Source organism: Schistocerca americana, chromosome 2 (assembly GCF_021461395.2).
Source record: "Schistocerca americana isolate TAMUIC-IGC-003095 chromosome 2, iqSchAmer2.1, whole genome shotgun sequence".
In the NCBI taxonomy this organism is placed as follows: Eukaryota; Metazoa; Arthropoda; class Insecta; order Orthoptera; family Acrididae; genus Schistocerca; species Schistocerca americana.
The window spans coordinates 796,105,731-796,121,952 of NC_060120.1; the positions used below are offsets into that span (position 1 = coordinate 796,105,731).

Here is a 16,222-nt window from a genome sequence, read left to right on the forward strand (position 1 = left end):
TCTTTACTGACATTGTAGGGTGGGTCCTCAGGCCACATATGTATCGATCTTGTTATTAATTTGTGTTGTTGTTATTGTTGTGGTCATCAGTCCGATGCAGCTCTCCATGCTACTCTATCCTGTACAAGCCTCTTCATCTCCAAGTAACTTCTGCAGTCCACATCCTTCTGAATCTGCTTACTGTATTCATCTCTTGGTCTCCCTCTACGATTTTTACCCTCCACACTTCCCTCCAGTACTAAATTGGTGATCTCTTGAAGTCCAGAATGTGTCCTACCAACCAGTCCCTTATTCTAGTCAGCTTGTGACACAAACCCAGTTCTATTCAGTAGTTGCTCGTATGTTACGTGACCTACCCACCTAATCTTCAGCATTCTTCTGTAGCACCACGTTTCAAAACCTTCTATTGTCTTCTTATCTAAATTGTTTATTGTCCATGTTTGAGAAGTCATAGGGTCAGTATTGCCTCACATGTTGCTGCATTTCTCTGGAATCCAAACTGATATTCCCCTAAGGTTAGCCTCTACCAGTTTTTCCATTCTTCTGTAAAGAATTTGTGTCAGTATTTTGTAACCATGACTTATTAAACTAATAGTTTAGTAATATTCACACCTGTTAGCACCTGTATTCTTTGGTATTTGAAGTATTATATTCCTTTTGAAATCTGCCGGTATTTCCCCTGTTTCATACATTTTGCTCATGGGGTGGAAGAGTTTTGTCATGGCTGTCTCTCCCGAGGCTATCAGTACTTCTGACAGGACGTTGTCTACTCCCAGGGCTTGTTTCGGCTTAGGTCTTTCAGTGCTCTGTAAAATTCTTCTTGCAGCATCATATCTCCCATCTCATTTTCATCGACGCCCTCTTCCGTTTCATAACGCTTTTCCCATGAATAGACCCTGTATGTACTCCTCCAACCTTTCAGCTTCTTTGCTCAGGACTGGTTTTACATCTGAGCTATTGATATTCATACAGGTGGTTCTCTTTTCTCCAAAGGCCTCTTTTATTTTCCTGTTGGTTGTATCTATCTTACCCCTAATGATATGTTTCTAAATCCTTACATTTGACCTCTACCCATTTCTGCTTAGCCATTTTACTTTTCTTGGCTATCCCATTTTTTAGACATTTGTATTGCTTTTCACTGCTTCATTTACTGCATTATTATATTTTTCCCTTACATCAGCTGAATTCAGTATCTCTTCTGTTATCCAAGGATTTCTACTAGGCCCGATCTTTTTACCTATTTGATCACCTGATGCCTGCAGTATTTCATCTCTCAATGCTACCTGTTCTTCTTCTACTGTATTCCTTTTCCCTGTTCTTGTTGATCATTTCCTAATGCTCCCTCTGAAACCCTCAACAACCTCTGGTTTAGTCAGTTTATCCAGGTCCCATATCCTTAATTTCCTACCTTTTGCTATTTATTCAGTTTTAATCTACAGTTCATAACCAATAAATTGTGATTAGAGTCCAAATCTGCCCCTGGAAATGTCTTACAGTTTAAAAGCTGGTTCCGAAATGTAGGTTTTACCATTATGTAATCAGTCTGAAACCTTCTGGTGTCTCCAGGTCTCTTCCATGTATACAATCTTGTTTCATGATTCTTAGACCAAGTGCTCACGATGACTAAATTATGCTCTGTGCAGAACTCTACCAGGTGGCTTCTTCTTTCATTCCTTTCACCCTTTGCATATTCACCTACTTTTCTTCACTTCCTTTCCTTAATGTCAAATTCCTGTTCCCCATCACTATTAAATTTTTGTCTCCCTTCACTGGGTGAATAATTTCTTTTATCTCATTGTATATTTCTTCATTCTCTTCATCATCAGTGGAACTAATTGGCATATAAACTTGTACTACTGTGGCGGATGAGGGCTTCATGTCTATTGTGGCTACAATAATGCATTCGCTATGCTGTTCATAGCAGCTTATTCCCATGCCTGTTTTCATATTCGTTATTAAACCTATACCTGCATTATCCCTATTTGCTTTTGTAGTTATAACCCTGTATTCACCTGAACAGAAGTCTGGTTCCTCCTGCCTACAAACTACATGAGTTCCCACTATATCTAACTTGAACCAATTCATATCCCTTTGTAAATTTTCTAACCTACCTGCCCAATTAAGGGATATAACATCTTGTTCTCCAGTCAGTGGAATGCCAGCTTTGCTTCTCCTGAAAATGATATCCTCCTGAGTAGTCCCCACCCAGAGATCCAAATGGGGGACTGTTATATCTCTGGACTATGTTACCCAAGAGGGTGCCATCATCATTTTATCATACAATAGAGTTGCATGCCCTCAGAAAAAATTATGGTTGTAGTTTCCCCTTGCTTTCAGCCATTTGCAATACTGGCGCAGCAAGGTCGTTTTGGTTTATGTTACAAGGCCAAATGTGTCAGTCATCCAGACTGTAGCCCCTGCAGCTGCTGAAAAGGCTCCTGCCCCTCTTCAGGAACCACACGCTTGTCTGGCCTCTCAACAGATACCCCTCCGTTGTGGTTGCACTTATGGTACAGTTTTCTGTATTGCTGAGGCATGCAAGCCTCCCCACCACCGACAAGGTCAATGGCCCATAGAAGAAGGTATTAATAGGTAAACCTACATAAATTGTGCTGCGACTATAGTAAGGGTGCAATAAGTTGGCCGCTGGACCCCAAGTACTGATTGTTAAAAGTCAGCACCATTTGGAACACTTTGTCTCGACTGTTCGCTATTTCTGATTGCTGCCAGTTCACAGTGATCTAAGAGTTCTGACACCATAGTTGCATGGTGAAGTGTTGGTTTTTCTACACGTGCGAATGACTTTGACTAATGATAGTGTCCATAGTCATACTTAAATGGACTATTGAATATGAGAACTATCACAGAGGTTTGATAAATGATTTAAATGGTAGTTTTCTTCTGCTTGCTGCATTGTATTACAACATCCTTAATTAATTAACAAATAAGTGCTGCATTTCAAGGAGGAGTGGAAAGATTGGAGTGTCAACAACACTGTCAATAGAGAAGGAGCACAAGCTCGGATTGTTTCAAGGATGGGAGAGAAAATTATCTGTAGGCTTTTCAAATGAACCATAACAGCATTTGCTTGGAGCAATTTAGGGAAATTACGGGAAACGTAAATCTTGATGGCTGGCCAGGGGGTTGAACCGTTGTTTCACTGAATTAGAGTCCAGTGTGCTAACCACTGTGTCACCTCAGTCGGTACTGCTTTTGAAGATGGCCGGCTGTGTAATGCACTTTCACAAATGCATATTACTTCTTTGTCAAAACTTATACCATAGCTGCTGAGTGGTACAAGTTGTGCATGCCTGTGAGTTGTCAGTAGTGGAAGACAAACGATAAAAGCTTCCTCTTCTGACATCCTCCAGCCCCACTGTGATCATACTACTAATAACTCTGGTATCACCTTAGATAAATAGCTGACCTTACTTAGCTCACCGCTGAATTCACCAGTGTCAGTTAAAATTAAACTCACTTTAAAACATTGCAGTCTCTATTAGTATTTTTGTTTGTTACTGAGCAGGAAAACTATCTTCTTAAGAAGGGCTGAATGTTAGTTGACATTTTTAGATTTGGCTGTTAACTGCTAGATGCAATATATTACAGTATACAACTGAAAACCACAGGCTGTATGAGTATTTGATTTGAACCGCATGCGGCCCCCGGGTAGTAGTCTGACGACAACTGCTCTACAGCCATAAAAATAAGGTGTTATTGGTTAAGATATTTTCTTGACGAGCAACATGGTTGTAGTTTTGAATCTTTTCTCAGGTGGTTTGAAATTTTTTATTTTTAAATTTTAGTGAAATGTTTATTATTATTTTTATTCAATTAATTGGTTCAAATGTAATTTGTTTATTTCTAATCCTTTGCCACATCATTTTAATCACTGTATTAATTTTGTGATATGCTCAAATTTTTTCTTCCTATCATTCTTTGTTCGTGTGATTTATAGTGAATCGGTCTGTGCCCATATACTTGACTGCACATTAAACTGCAGTCTTCCTTCTTGGCCTTTTTTCCCGATTTGAAACTCCGTTATAGCGTCAATCAACACTCCCAAATAGTAAAACTGTTTCATGTATATCACTTAACAGTTATATTTCCACATTCGTTGATTAAACTTTCATTAATAGTCAATTTCCTATCATCGTTCTTGAGTGTTAGCAATAAATACAGTTAGCAATAAATATTAATCTTGTTCATGAAATACTCTTTATTCCTATTGAAGTACTAATTTTCTTGAAAGTCTCATCTGCTTGTCAGAAGCTTTTGACTTGTGAATTGTTTTATGCAGTTGGTCAATAAAACTTTATGCTAGCCAGTTTTGTAATTTGCCATCACCATCTCAGTTTCAGTGTGTATCTTTGTTTTTTTGTTATTATGAAGGAAAGACAGCAAGGGCTATAAGGGACATGTGCCTTGAGAAGGATACACTTGGTCAGTTTCTAAGAGAAGGATCTGCCTCCATGGAGGTTCTGAGAACAGAAGCAGAACAAGTTAAGGTAAGTGTAACATTAATTTTGCATTGAACAAAGAACACCAACTCAAGGCAGTGTGTTTCACATTTAATTTTTGTAACTTTTTAGTGTTACGATTTTATTCATAAGAAATTTTCAGCTTAAACTGAGATTCATATTGCCCATAGAAATCGGTATGTTGTTCTTAACGTGCAGCTGTGATGCATCATACAAACTTTACTGTTTGAATTCTGAGACTCTCCATTCCGAGAAGAGTAGGGAGAAATGTTCATTCTTCTCTCATATGTCTTATGAGATGACTATGACAGTAAAAATCTGAGAAATTCAAGTTGATGCTTGAGCTCGTCAGTGGATCCAGTTTACCAGCAAGTAACTCAGAGTTTCCAAAAGTGTACTCTGCCCAGTTATCTCGAATACTATTGTAGTAGGTGACGAGCAACTTGTGGGCCTGGCTGGAACAGGAGGCAGCAGGCATTTGTCCAGAGTGTAGTCAGCTTGTGTGGTCCCTGCAGTTATCTACAGTGTACAGAGTGTAGTCAGCTTGTGTGGTCCCTGCGGTTATCTACAGTGTTATAACAGGAGGCCAAAGGGAGCTGATGGGGCAGTCATTTGATGAAAGGGAGCAGGCAGATATTGAAGCTGCATATACTTTATGTACCATGCAGGGTCACATGCACTTTGAAGTTTTTGTAAATGCTCGAATGCATCCTGCAAACATGCTTTGTCTGAGAAAAGTATTGTATTCACAATCAGAAAATAATTCCCAGAATAAATTTTCACTCTGTTTGCTGATTTGAAACTTCCTGGCAGATAAAAACTGTGTGCCAGACCAATACTCGAACTCGTGACCTTTACCTTTTGCGGGCAAGTGCTCTACCAACTGAGGTACCCAAGCATGACTCATGATCCATCCTCACAATTTTGCTCCGCCAGTACAGGGCTATTACAAATGATTGAAGCGATTTCATAAATTCACTGTAGCTCCATTCATTGACATATGGTCACGACACACTACAGATACGTAGAAAAACTCATAAAGTTTTGTTCGGTTGAAGCCGCACTTCAGGTTTCTGCCGCCAGAGCGCAGTGAGACAAAATGGCGACAGGAGCCAAGAAAGCGTATGTCGTGCTTGAAATGCACTCACATCAGTCAGTCATAACAGTGCAACGACACTTCAGGATGAAGTTCAACAAAGATCCACCAACTGCTAACTCCATTCGGAGATGGTATGCGCAGTTTAAAGCTTCTGGATGCCTCTGTAAGGGGAAATCAATGGGTCGACCTGCAGTGAGCGAAGAAACGGTTGAACGCGTGCGGGCAAGTTTCGTGCATAGCCCGCGGAAGTCGACGAATAAAGCAAGCAGGGAGCTAAACGTACCACAGCCGACGGTTTGGAAAATCTTACGGAAAAGGCTAAAGCAGAAGCCTTTCCGTTTACAATTGCTACAAGCCCTGACACCCGATGACAAAGTCAAACGCTTTGAATTTTCGGCGCGGTTGCAACAGCTCATGGAAGAGGATGCGTTCAGTGCGAAACTTGTTTTCAGTGATGAAGCAACATTTTTTCTTAATGGTGAAGTGAACAGACACAATGTGCGAATCTGGGCGGTAGAGAATCCTCACGCATTCGTGCAGCAAATTCGCAATTCACCAAAAGTTAAGGTGTTTTGTGCAATCTCACGGTTTAAAGTTTACGGCCCCTTTTTCTTCTGCGAAAAAAACGTTACAGGACACGTGTATCTGGACATGATGGAAAATTGGCTCATGCCACTACTGGAGACCGACAGCGCCGACTTCATCTTTCAACAGGATGGTGCTCCACCGCACTTCCATCATGATGTTCGGCATTTCTTAAACAGGAGATTGGAAAACCAATGGATCGGTCGTGGTGGAGATCATGATCAGCAATTCGTGTCATGGCCTCCACGCTCTCCCGACTTAACCCCATGCGATTTCTTTCTGTGGGGTTATGTGAAAGATTCAGTGTTTAAACCTCCTCTACCAAGAAACGTGCCAGAACTGCGAGCTCGCATCAATGATGCTTTCGAACTCATTGATGGGGACATGCTGCGCCGAGTGTGGGAGGAACTTGATTATCGGCTTGATGTCTGCCGAATCACTAAAGGGGCACATATCGAACATTTGTGAGTGCCTAAAAAAACTTTTTAAGTTTTTGTTTAAGTTTTTGTATGTGTGTGCAAAGCATTGTGAAAATATTTCAAATAATAAAGTTATTGTAGAGCTGTGAAATCGCTTCAGTCATTTGTAATAACCCTGTACTTTGTCTCCTACCCTCCAAACTTCACAGAAGTTTGCCTACAAAACTTGCAGGACTAGCACCTCTGGAAGAAAGGGTATTGCATAGACATGGCCTAGCCACAGCCTGGGGGACATTTCCAGAATGAAATTTTCACTCTGCAGTGGAGTGTGCGCTAATTTGAAACTTCCTGGCAGATTAAAGAACACTTGCCTGCGAAAGGCGAGGGTCCTGAGTTTGAGTCTCTGTCTGGCACTCAGTTTTAATCTGCCAGGAAGTTTCAAATCAGCGCGCACTCCACTGCAGAGTGAAAATTTCATTCTGGAAATGTCCCCCAGGCTGTGGCTAAGCCATGTCTCTGCAATATCCTTTCTTCCAGCGGTGCTACGCCTGCAAGTTGTGCAGGAGAACTTCTGTGAAGGTTGGTCAGTAGGAGACGAGGTACTGGCGGAAGTAAAATTGTGAGGACGGGTCGTGAGTCATGAGTCGTGCTTTGGTAGTTCAGTTGGTAGAGCACTTGTCTGCGAAAGGCAAGGGTCCTGAATTCCAGTCTTGGTCCGGCACACAGAAAGTTTCAGAAAATAATTATTTTTAAATGTTTCATAATGGAGTTTGGGTTTATGACAGTTTTCTTCAAAGAGTGGGGGATCAAAAAAGACTCACATATAGCTTGTGTGGGCAATCATATGCTACAAGTGGGATCATTTAATCTTCACAGTCATTTAAAACAAAGCCAAAAAGTTATTATAGTGATGAGGGCCAAAACATATGGAAATCTTGAAGTATGAAAAGGAAAGCATGTAATTAGAAATTTCTGGCAGAGAGAGAGAGTGAGTTTAAATGAGGTTTGTATGTATGAATGTACATATGCAAAATGCATTTGTAATTAGACTCTTCTGATGTTCTTGCGGTAAGTGAAATACACACCGCGTGGAATTTTTTGCTTCTCACAACAGTGATATGTTTTGTGGAGGTAGTAAATACTCCATTAATTGTAAATTCCCTTCTTGAAGATTTGAATGAGGTACAGTGGAATCAGAATCTGCATATGTCAGATGTATTGAGACATATGCCAAATTTAATTTGGTATATGTGGTTTGTTCAAATTTAGTGTATAAAATTTGTTTATATTTTTACTATTTAGGAGCAAAAAACTGCATAAGGCTAGCGACCATTTGTCAGAGTGAAAATAGATTATCAATATCTTTAGTGTATCAGATGGAATCCAAAGTGGAATAGATGCCTCTTACTGTACTATGTGTTTAAAGAATGTTAGAAGTAAAATATGTAAAAACATTCTCTAGTACAACAATGAGATGAACTTCATTCAAATGAAAACCAAACAATAACACTAAAGTAGTTCCAAATAAAATACCATACTGCAACACTGAACATAAAATACACTGCAAAATATATGATTATTTATGATTCTGTACGCTCATTTTTCCGCTGCCTAAAAGAAGTCAGTCAGCTGTCTGTGGTGGGTCATTTTAGGCATTTTCCTTCATGTGCATTGTTTTATGCTTATCAGTTTCAACTGACTATGATTTGGTTCACTTTGTCACTACATCTGTATATTAACTTTCATTATATTATCCAATACTTCACAGGTACTGGGAGCATCTTCTGTTGTTTCTTCTTCTTCTTCATCCTCATCCTCATCTTCGGTCGATTTACCGCATTCATGTCATACAGCACCAATTATATTTTTGTTGTCTATGATTGCTGCAATCGGTTAGTCATTGTCGACAGCTGCCCAGCAGTTTCGTGCCTTCGAGTTCAGAATTGCCCTGCAGAACATCATGTGGAGACTGGATGCCACTGCTTCTGAACTCTATTTTACAACATTCTTCATCTGTTGCATTTTCTTTTACGGAACGTTTCCAGCAATTTGTAACAGTGGTCAGCTGAATATATGCCAGTTTTCAGATTTACAGATTTCAGGATATTTTCTTTCATCATCAGAATTTAGTATTGATGTGAGGAGTTCCCTGCAACAATGAGCCTTAAATGCTTGTTTGATACCCTGATCCATTGACTGAATTTATACCATTGTGCTTCTAGGCAAAAACAAAGTTTTTAGTTTTCCCTCTTTTGACTGCAAATCATCAAGAAGTGGATGAGCTAAACAATGATCAAGGATTAGCAGAGCTTCGTCTCTCTGCTTAAGTGATTGTAGGTGCTTTGTCACTGGTGGAAGAAACTCTTCTTGTGCCACATGATGATGTCGCATGTCATGCAGGCATTCTTTGAATACATGTTAGTGAATGTAATGATGACATGGTTATGTGCTTGAAACATCTTAGGCTTGTAATTTTTCCTTTATAAAAAAGTTTCGTCTTATGGCTACCTGATGTTTGTGCCAGAGAGCCCAGGTAGAGGGGGAATTCTATCTTTCTTCGTTTTGAAAGCAGTCTTATTTCCTGAATTTCTTACATCGAGAGTTCTGGTAGGAAGCAGTCCATAATAAAGTTCCGTTTCATCACACTTATGCATGTTATGTCCATTTAAGTTTTCACCTGCCATTATTTACCATAGAATATCAGGAAATTGTGAAGCAGATTCACCATGAAAAGACCTTGTTGCTCCTTCAGTGCTTATTTGGCAAATTCCTTGGCATTTCCACTTAGGATACCATTCATCAGAGTCAATGAAATGTTCGCTGCCATGTAGATCAGAGAGAAATTTTTCAGCATGAGCTTTAAGAATCGGTCCAGAAAGTAGCACATTTTGGCATTACTGAAAACCAATTTTTTGTGTCATCCTCTTTCTGTCTGTTTAGACATCTTTTTCAGTTGTGTTTACAAAACTTCTAAGTTTATTCTCTTGTTTCATCCACCTTTCGATTGTTTCTTCAGATGCGACTAAACTGGATTTTGTGTAGCCATTCTGTATGTAAATAATAATTTTCACTTTAGCACTCAAAGAATATGCTTTTTGTTTCTGGGACACTATAACAACCACAAGAAAATCTAGACTCCAAATGAAGTGAATTATGGCTGTACTCATTTCGATTATTTTCAAACATTGTTATGTAGATACGTTGTTGATAGTGTCACAGTGTTAATCATGAAATGTGTGTTCAGGTTTCTGTCCAGTGACAGTTTTAAAAGCTGGCCAGAGACACGTTACAGAAACACTTAATGTAGATTGTAACAAGATTTTTACATTGTGTTATATCTGAATTTGCAATATATTGGACTTTTACTGTAGTTGTCCTTACCACTCATGATTCACAAATGGCCCAGGAAAGAGGAGAAATTAAAAGGGGACTCAACGTATCCTCTGTTATACATACTGTGATGTGCATTGTGGAACATTAGATGTAAGTGCAGATAAGGTGCAATATTATGATTAAATGTTAAACTGTTTTAATGTGAAAATATCCATACAGAGAACCTCTACACAAGTCTGTTTAGTGTGAAAACATCCATGTAGAGAACCAAAGCTGCAGCCTTCCTGATGGATGTTAGGTCTGGGTAAAAATTGTCATAAAAAATAAAACAGTTGAACAAGTTTTGGTGTTTTTGTTTAAGCTTACACATAACATGAAAAGTAAAGTAGGCACAGATTCCTTCAGCACGTGCAATAATGTGAGGTAGCCAAATCTGCATATCAGTATGACCCATTAGCAAGACTAGAATTTAAAATATTTCTGACCTGACAAAGCTGTTCTAGAAGAGAAGAGGAGAAGAGAAGTGGCAGTAACAGTATCAGGTTAAAAGACCTAAATTTATAGGATTGGAAGGGGGGAGTGATGATTGTGGTGGTGGTGGTGAAGATGATGTTGATGACAAAGTGATTATACTATTAAGAGAGGGGAGAATGAAGTTAAAAAATTGTTGCCAGTGTAGAAAAGTGTCATGAGAGATTAATATTATAGCACGAGAAAAGAAAAAAAAAGTTTGCAATAGTTTTTGTTAGACAACACTATATATGTCATGTTTCACAGTTGCATAACAATATTATAAACTGACAGTTCTGAAGCAGTGAAGGAATATGTGGAGTTTTTTGTCATTACATGGTACTCAAAACTGAGATCATTTTGTTTATTTATAATAAATTACATACTTCTGATGATTATCCTGCTCTTTTATTAGAACAATGAGCTGAAAGATCTACTGCCATACGGATTTGCCATCCATCATGCTGGGATGACTCGTGTTGACAGAACTCTTGTTGAAGATCTGTTTGCTGATCGACATATTCAGGTAAAATACTGTGCTCAAATTAATAAACTTTTGTATTGTTAATAGCATGTACCATGCTGTTACTACTTCTTTCAGAAATCAGTAAACGTAGATGAAATGTTGTACACTGTGCAAAAACCCGAAAGTATGATAGACAGCAATTCTGAAGAGCAGTTTTTAAGCTATGTCATCCATGAGAAGGTAAGAAGTGACATGGGAGAAGAAGGAGTGAGTTTTAATAGAAGCTGTGAATTCATTCAGAATTTAGTATCCTTAAGTGTCAGCACTTCTTTGTGTTACACATCTTATTCCTGCCTGCACATTCCCAGTGAGGCGTATCTCTGAAAAGTTGATTTTTCAACAGCAATAAGTGTGCATGTGTGTGTGTGTGTGGGGGGGGGGGGGGGGGCACTTCTAACGTGCAGCTGAAATATACTGCCTTACAAAAAAAGTGAAGCACCCAGAACACATGGCCACATGTCAATATGTCTTTGTACATGACACAACATCGATGAATATGTATATGATTAGAGTTGCAATTTGCTGTGATAGGTAGAATGGTCACAAGAGTGCATTAGTATTGCTGGTGTGTAGTGTAGTTGCTAGGCCTCAACAGCATCAATATTGAGTGATCACTGTGAAGGTCATGAAGGTGCCACATACTCAAGTGAGACAGCGTTATCAGCATTTGAAAGGGACCTCATTTGGCCAGCTGATCAGATCATGCAATACCTAGATTTGTGGGGCATTCAGACACAACAGTGGCCCGATGTTGGACTGTATGGGAACATGTGAGCAGACATTCTGGTTGTCAAGGTTTCAGTCAAACACATCTAACCCTCACAAAGGAGGATCACTGTATTGTGCACCAAGTACATGGTAACCCCTTCACATCTGCACCTGCCATGCAAGAACAAGTAATGGACTCTCTGCAAAATTCTGTGTTGTCCCACACCTTTGTTCAGAGGCTAGCAGCATTTGGGCTAGGCAATTACTGTCCCATGTGTAGGTTACAGTTAACACCACAACACAAACCATATTTCTTTCTGATGGAGCATGTGTGTGATCAGCTCGGTCATCAATTCCGTATCAGAGCCAGTATCTATGACATCCAGGACCAGTTACAACAGTTGTGGTAACATTGCCTCAGGAAAGGGTACAACGACTTTAGACACCCTGGTACAATGGCTTTAGACCCCTTTCCAACTGACTCAGTTCATGCATGGGGATGGGGGGGGGGGGGGGGGGGAGGCAACATCATACTGATAAGTGGGCTCATGCTGCCAAGTTCTTTGCAAATTTCACTCAACATTGTAATCATTGAAACAGTATCACATATCATCTCAGCTGTGGAGTTTCATTTTGTTTTCTGCTCCCCTTCCAGATGCTGCACTTGTTTTGTCAGGCAGTGTATATAACTTAAAAAATTGAAAGATTATCACTGTGTTTCCCTACGCCAAGAATGTCTTGTCTTTCTCTTAGAATTTTAGTTTCTTATTGCAACAATGCAAAATGCAGAATGGAACAGTAATATGCTTTCACACACACACACACACACACACACACACACACACACACACACACACCCAGGGCCTGAAGACAACAGTTTCCATGTGTATGCGAGTTGTATGTGCGTGCGGACAAGCACACGCCTGTGTGTGTGTGTGTGTGTGTGTGTGTGTGTGTGTGTGTGTTTCTGTCATTCATGCAGGTTACTGTTCATGTTGTGCTAAAAGAAAACAGATATCATACACATTGTTTGTTGCTTCCATTTCTTTTTCTTTCTTACCAGCTACACCTGTTCATATGTAGAGCTTTATTCTTTTTATATCAAAATTCCAGGTACTTGTTTCCACAGCAACACTGGCTTGGGGAGTTAATCTTCCTGCTCACACTGTCATCATTAAAGGCACACAGGTTTACAGCCCTGAGAAGGGGCGCTGGGTTGAACTTGGTGCTCTGGACGTGCTCCAGGTAAGAACATAGAACTTTGTCTTGTTCTTAGGGAGGTTAAATGTGTTTGCTATATTTATAATTGTGTTTAACTTTTTCCGCAGATGTTGGGACGTGCTGGGAGACCACAGTATGACACCAAGGGTGAGGGTGTTCTGATAACGAATCACAGTGAACTTCAGTACTATTTGTCACTTTTGAATCAACAGCTACCTATAGAGTCACAAATGATCAGCAAATTACCTGACATGTTGAATGCTGAGATTGTTCTTGGCACAATACAGAATGTCAAAGATGCTGTAACATGGCTGGGATACACGTATTTGTATATAAGGTCAGTAATCATCACCTCCTCCTCCTCCTCCTCCTGCTCTTCCTTTTCTTCTTCAGTTTCCAGCCTCTGGCTTGGTTAGCTTGGATCAGAAGTCCCTCCATCTTTTCCTGTCCTCCCACCATTCTTCCCTCTCCTCTCTGCCATAATCTTCACTTCTCTTCTTCACACATTACTTCTCTCCAACTCTGCCTCCACCTCATGGTCTTTCTTGTGGTCTTGTGTCTTGTGGTCATTTCATGAGGTTGTCACGGCTTCCTACCAACCTTCACTCTTGTAACACGTCCGTACTATTGTAACCCTGTCTCTCTTGCAATCTCTTATGTGGGCATCTCTTTTATTATTTTTCCCATCATCTTGTTCCTTACACTATCCCAGACTTAGGCAACATTTGGTGACCCCCCCCCAGGCATGATTCACCTACTTACTTCAGTTCATGGGCAGTCTCATGACAATGTGATAGCAACACTCCTAGTGCATAAAGTCAAAACTATATCATCTGTGACACTAATGTTTGTGGGGCAGTTCATCAATATTAATGGCACTCCTTTGCCAACACACCATGTGTACAAACTATGTTTTAAAACATGTCATTGAGAGCACATTCATTTTATGTTCACCCAGAATTTCTAGTGTGGTCTGGATTGAAACCAATTGGGGGCTATCTGTCTTTAAAATGTCGTCTCTCAACCCTGTGTCCTGCTCGTGTGCTTTTCTTCAATATCCACATTTCCAGTGCAAAGACCATGCAGGGTAGCCACGTAATCTGAGGTGCCTTGCCACGATTCACTCAGCTCCCCCCATCGGTGGTTAAGGTCCTCCCTTGGACATGGGTGTGTGTGTTGTCCTTAGCATAAGTTAGTTCAAGTTAGATTAAGTAGTGTGCAAACCTTGGGACCAATGACCTCAGTAGTTTGGTCCCACAGAAGGAGGGGACGGGGGGGAAGCAACATCATGGATGTGTGTTGTCTTGTATGAAGCCCCGTAAATGTTGATGCTGTGCAAGCTACAGTGGTAATGAATCATCATTGATTGGTGCGAAACTTTGCCCCATCATTGAGGATTGGTTGTCAGTGTGTGCAAATAATACTTGATAGTCTTGAGCTTCATCCTCATAAACTTCTGTCTGTTCCAGAACTGAACTGAAACTTAATAATTTTGTGTGCATATACCTGTTGGTTAAATCAGTGAGGATGCGAACTTATGTGAAAATTTTTGGATATCAGTTGAAGGCCATTTTAATCTAAGTGGTCATGTACATAAGCAGAACAAATGTTACCGGGTACAAATAAATCCTGTCACATTTCACCAGCATCCATTACACAGTGGTACTGTGCCATGTGCACTGTCCTGTCTTCTGGTGACAGGCCCTTCTTTGAAAGTTAAGGAGGCTTTGGTGGCAGTGTGTTGACTGAACGTTATTTCAACAAAGAAACATTTTTGGCTACAAGGCTCCATGCTCTTCGAAATTTTGACATTCAGCAGATCTGGTTTCAACAAAATGAAGCCATGTCATACACTGCCTGACTATCTATGGTTGCAGTGAACCATTTGTTTGGGGATCACTTAATTTGGGGGAATGCTGACATTGCGTGGCTGTCCAAGTCTCTAGACATGTCAGTCTGTGACAGCTTTTTATGGGAACAGCAGAAGAGAGTTGTGCAGCATGCTAGACCAACAAGCCTTGTCCAGCTCAAGAACAGATTGAAGAAAGCATTGCCAACATCCGATAGTACACACTGTACTGTTCTTTGCAAAATCTTTTTTCTCTGTGCCAACCTGTAAATAGTATCTTTACCTATCAGTCATGGAGTTGAAATTGGAGTCTTTTAAAATTTTGAATGCAGTTTAATGGGAATCAGTCCCTTAACCAAATGCAGTTTGCATTTCTTTTCTTTTTGTGGCTAAGGTTTTTTAGTAGTTCGACAAATTGAGATACAAAAAAAAATCACTTTAAAGAGGAATTTAATGTGTGTACAGAGCATTAGTTGTTGCTGCCAACTGTTGGATTTTACTAACACTTTGAAGTTTTTTAGGGATTGGATGTGAAACTGTGTGTAATACGTGGCACGAGAGTCTTCATACAGCGATCATCCAAGCCAGGAGTAAAATATGCAACATTTGGTATTCTGTTAGTGATGCTTGACAGATTTAAATTTGATGTGTTTAAATAGATGTTCAATTTCCTGACTACTTTAAAAAAATTATTTTTTCCTGTTTTGGTCTGGATCTTTCCTAATGAAGCTATAATTTAGAATGGGGATGCAGAGTCGTAGATAGGCACAACGAAATGACTGTCAGAAAATGAGCTTTCAGCCAACAAGGCCTTTGTCAGAAATAGACAACCTACAGAGAAACGCAACTCACACACATGTGGCTACAGTCCTGTGGTCATGTGTGTGAGTTGTGTTTGCGTGACTGTGTGTGTGTGTATGTTGTCTATTTCTGACGAGGCGTTGTTGGTCGAAAGCTCATTTTCTGACAGTCATTTTGTTGTGCCTGTCTGCCAGTCAGCATCCTTGCTATATGGTGAGTAGCAACTATCCTTTTGATAATTCCAGTCACAAAGTGTTACCCAACAAGTTTCCCAAGCCAGCCAAACATGGGGTCTTTACATATTTATATCAATACATACAACTTAGAGGAAAGTATCTGAGTATATTTGACAACTCCTTTTTTTTTTTATAAATACTGGAATTTGCATTTCTCTCTCAAAATTATTAGGAATGAATCTTGTAATTACTTTGTTGTTATTTTAAATAGTTAAATTGTGAAAATTATAATTCAGTGGTTTGTTTTAGGCTTTTACGAGCTCCAACTCTGTATGGTATCTCCCATGATACAGTGAAGGAAGATCCACTACTTGTGCAACACAGGGCAAATCTCATCCACACGGCAGCTTTACATTTGGATCGTAGTGGTCTTATAAAATATGATAGGAAAACAGGTCACTTTCAGGTATATCCCTATAATTTTATTCACTAAAATAAGCTGTAAATATGACAT

General features: G+C 39.8%; 1 protein-coding gene across 1 annotated transcript in view; it reads left to right on the forward strand.

Annotated features, from left to right (window-relative positions):
- The window catches only part of LOC124595279 (putative U5 small nuclear ribonucleoprotein 200 kDa helicase), a 115,118-nt gene that overhangs the window by 65,429 nt on the left and 33,467 nt on the right, over positions 1–16,222 (forward strand). Inside the window, exons 13-17 of the mRNA XM_047133957.1 lie at positions 4,393–4,508; positions 10,843–10,953; positions 12,775–12,906; positions 12,990–13,219; positions 16,018–16,174. Of these exons, the coding sequence (XP_046989913.1) occupies positions 4,393–4,508; positions 10,843–10,953; positions 12,775–12,906; positions 12,990–13,219; positions 16,018–16,174 (746 nt within the window). The remainder of the gene's footprint in view (positions 1–4,392; positions 4,509–10,842; positions 10,954–12,774; positions 12,907–12,989; positions 13,220–16,017; positions 16,175–16,222) is intronic.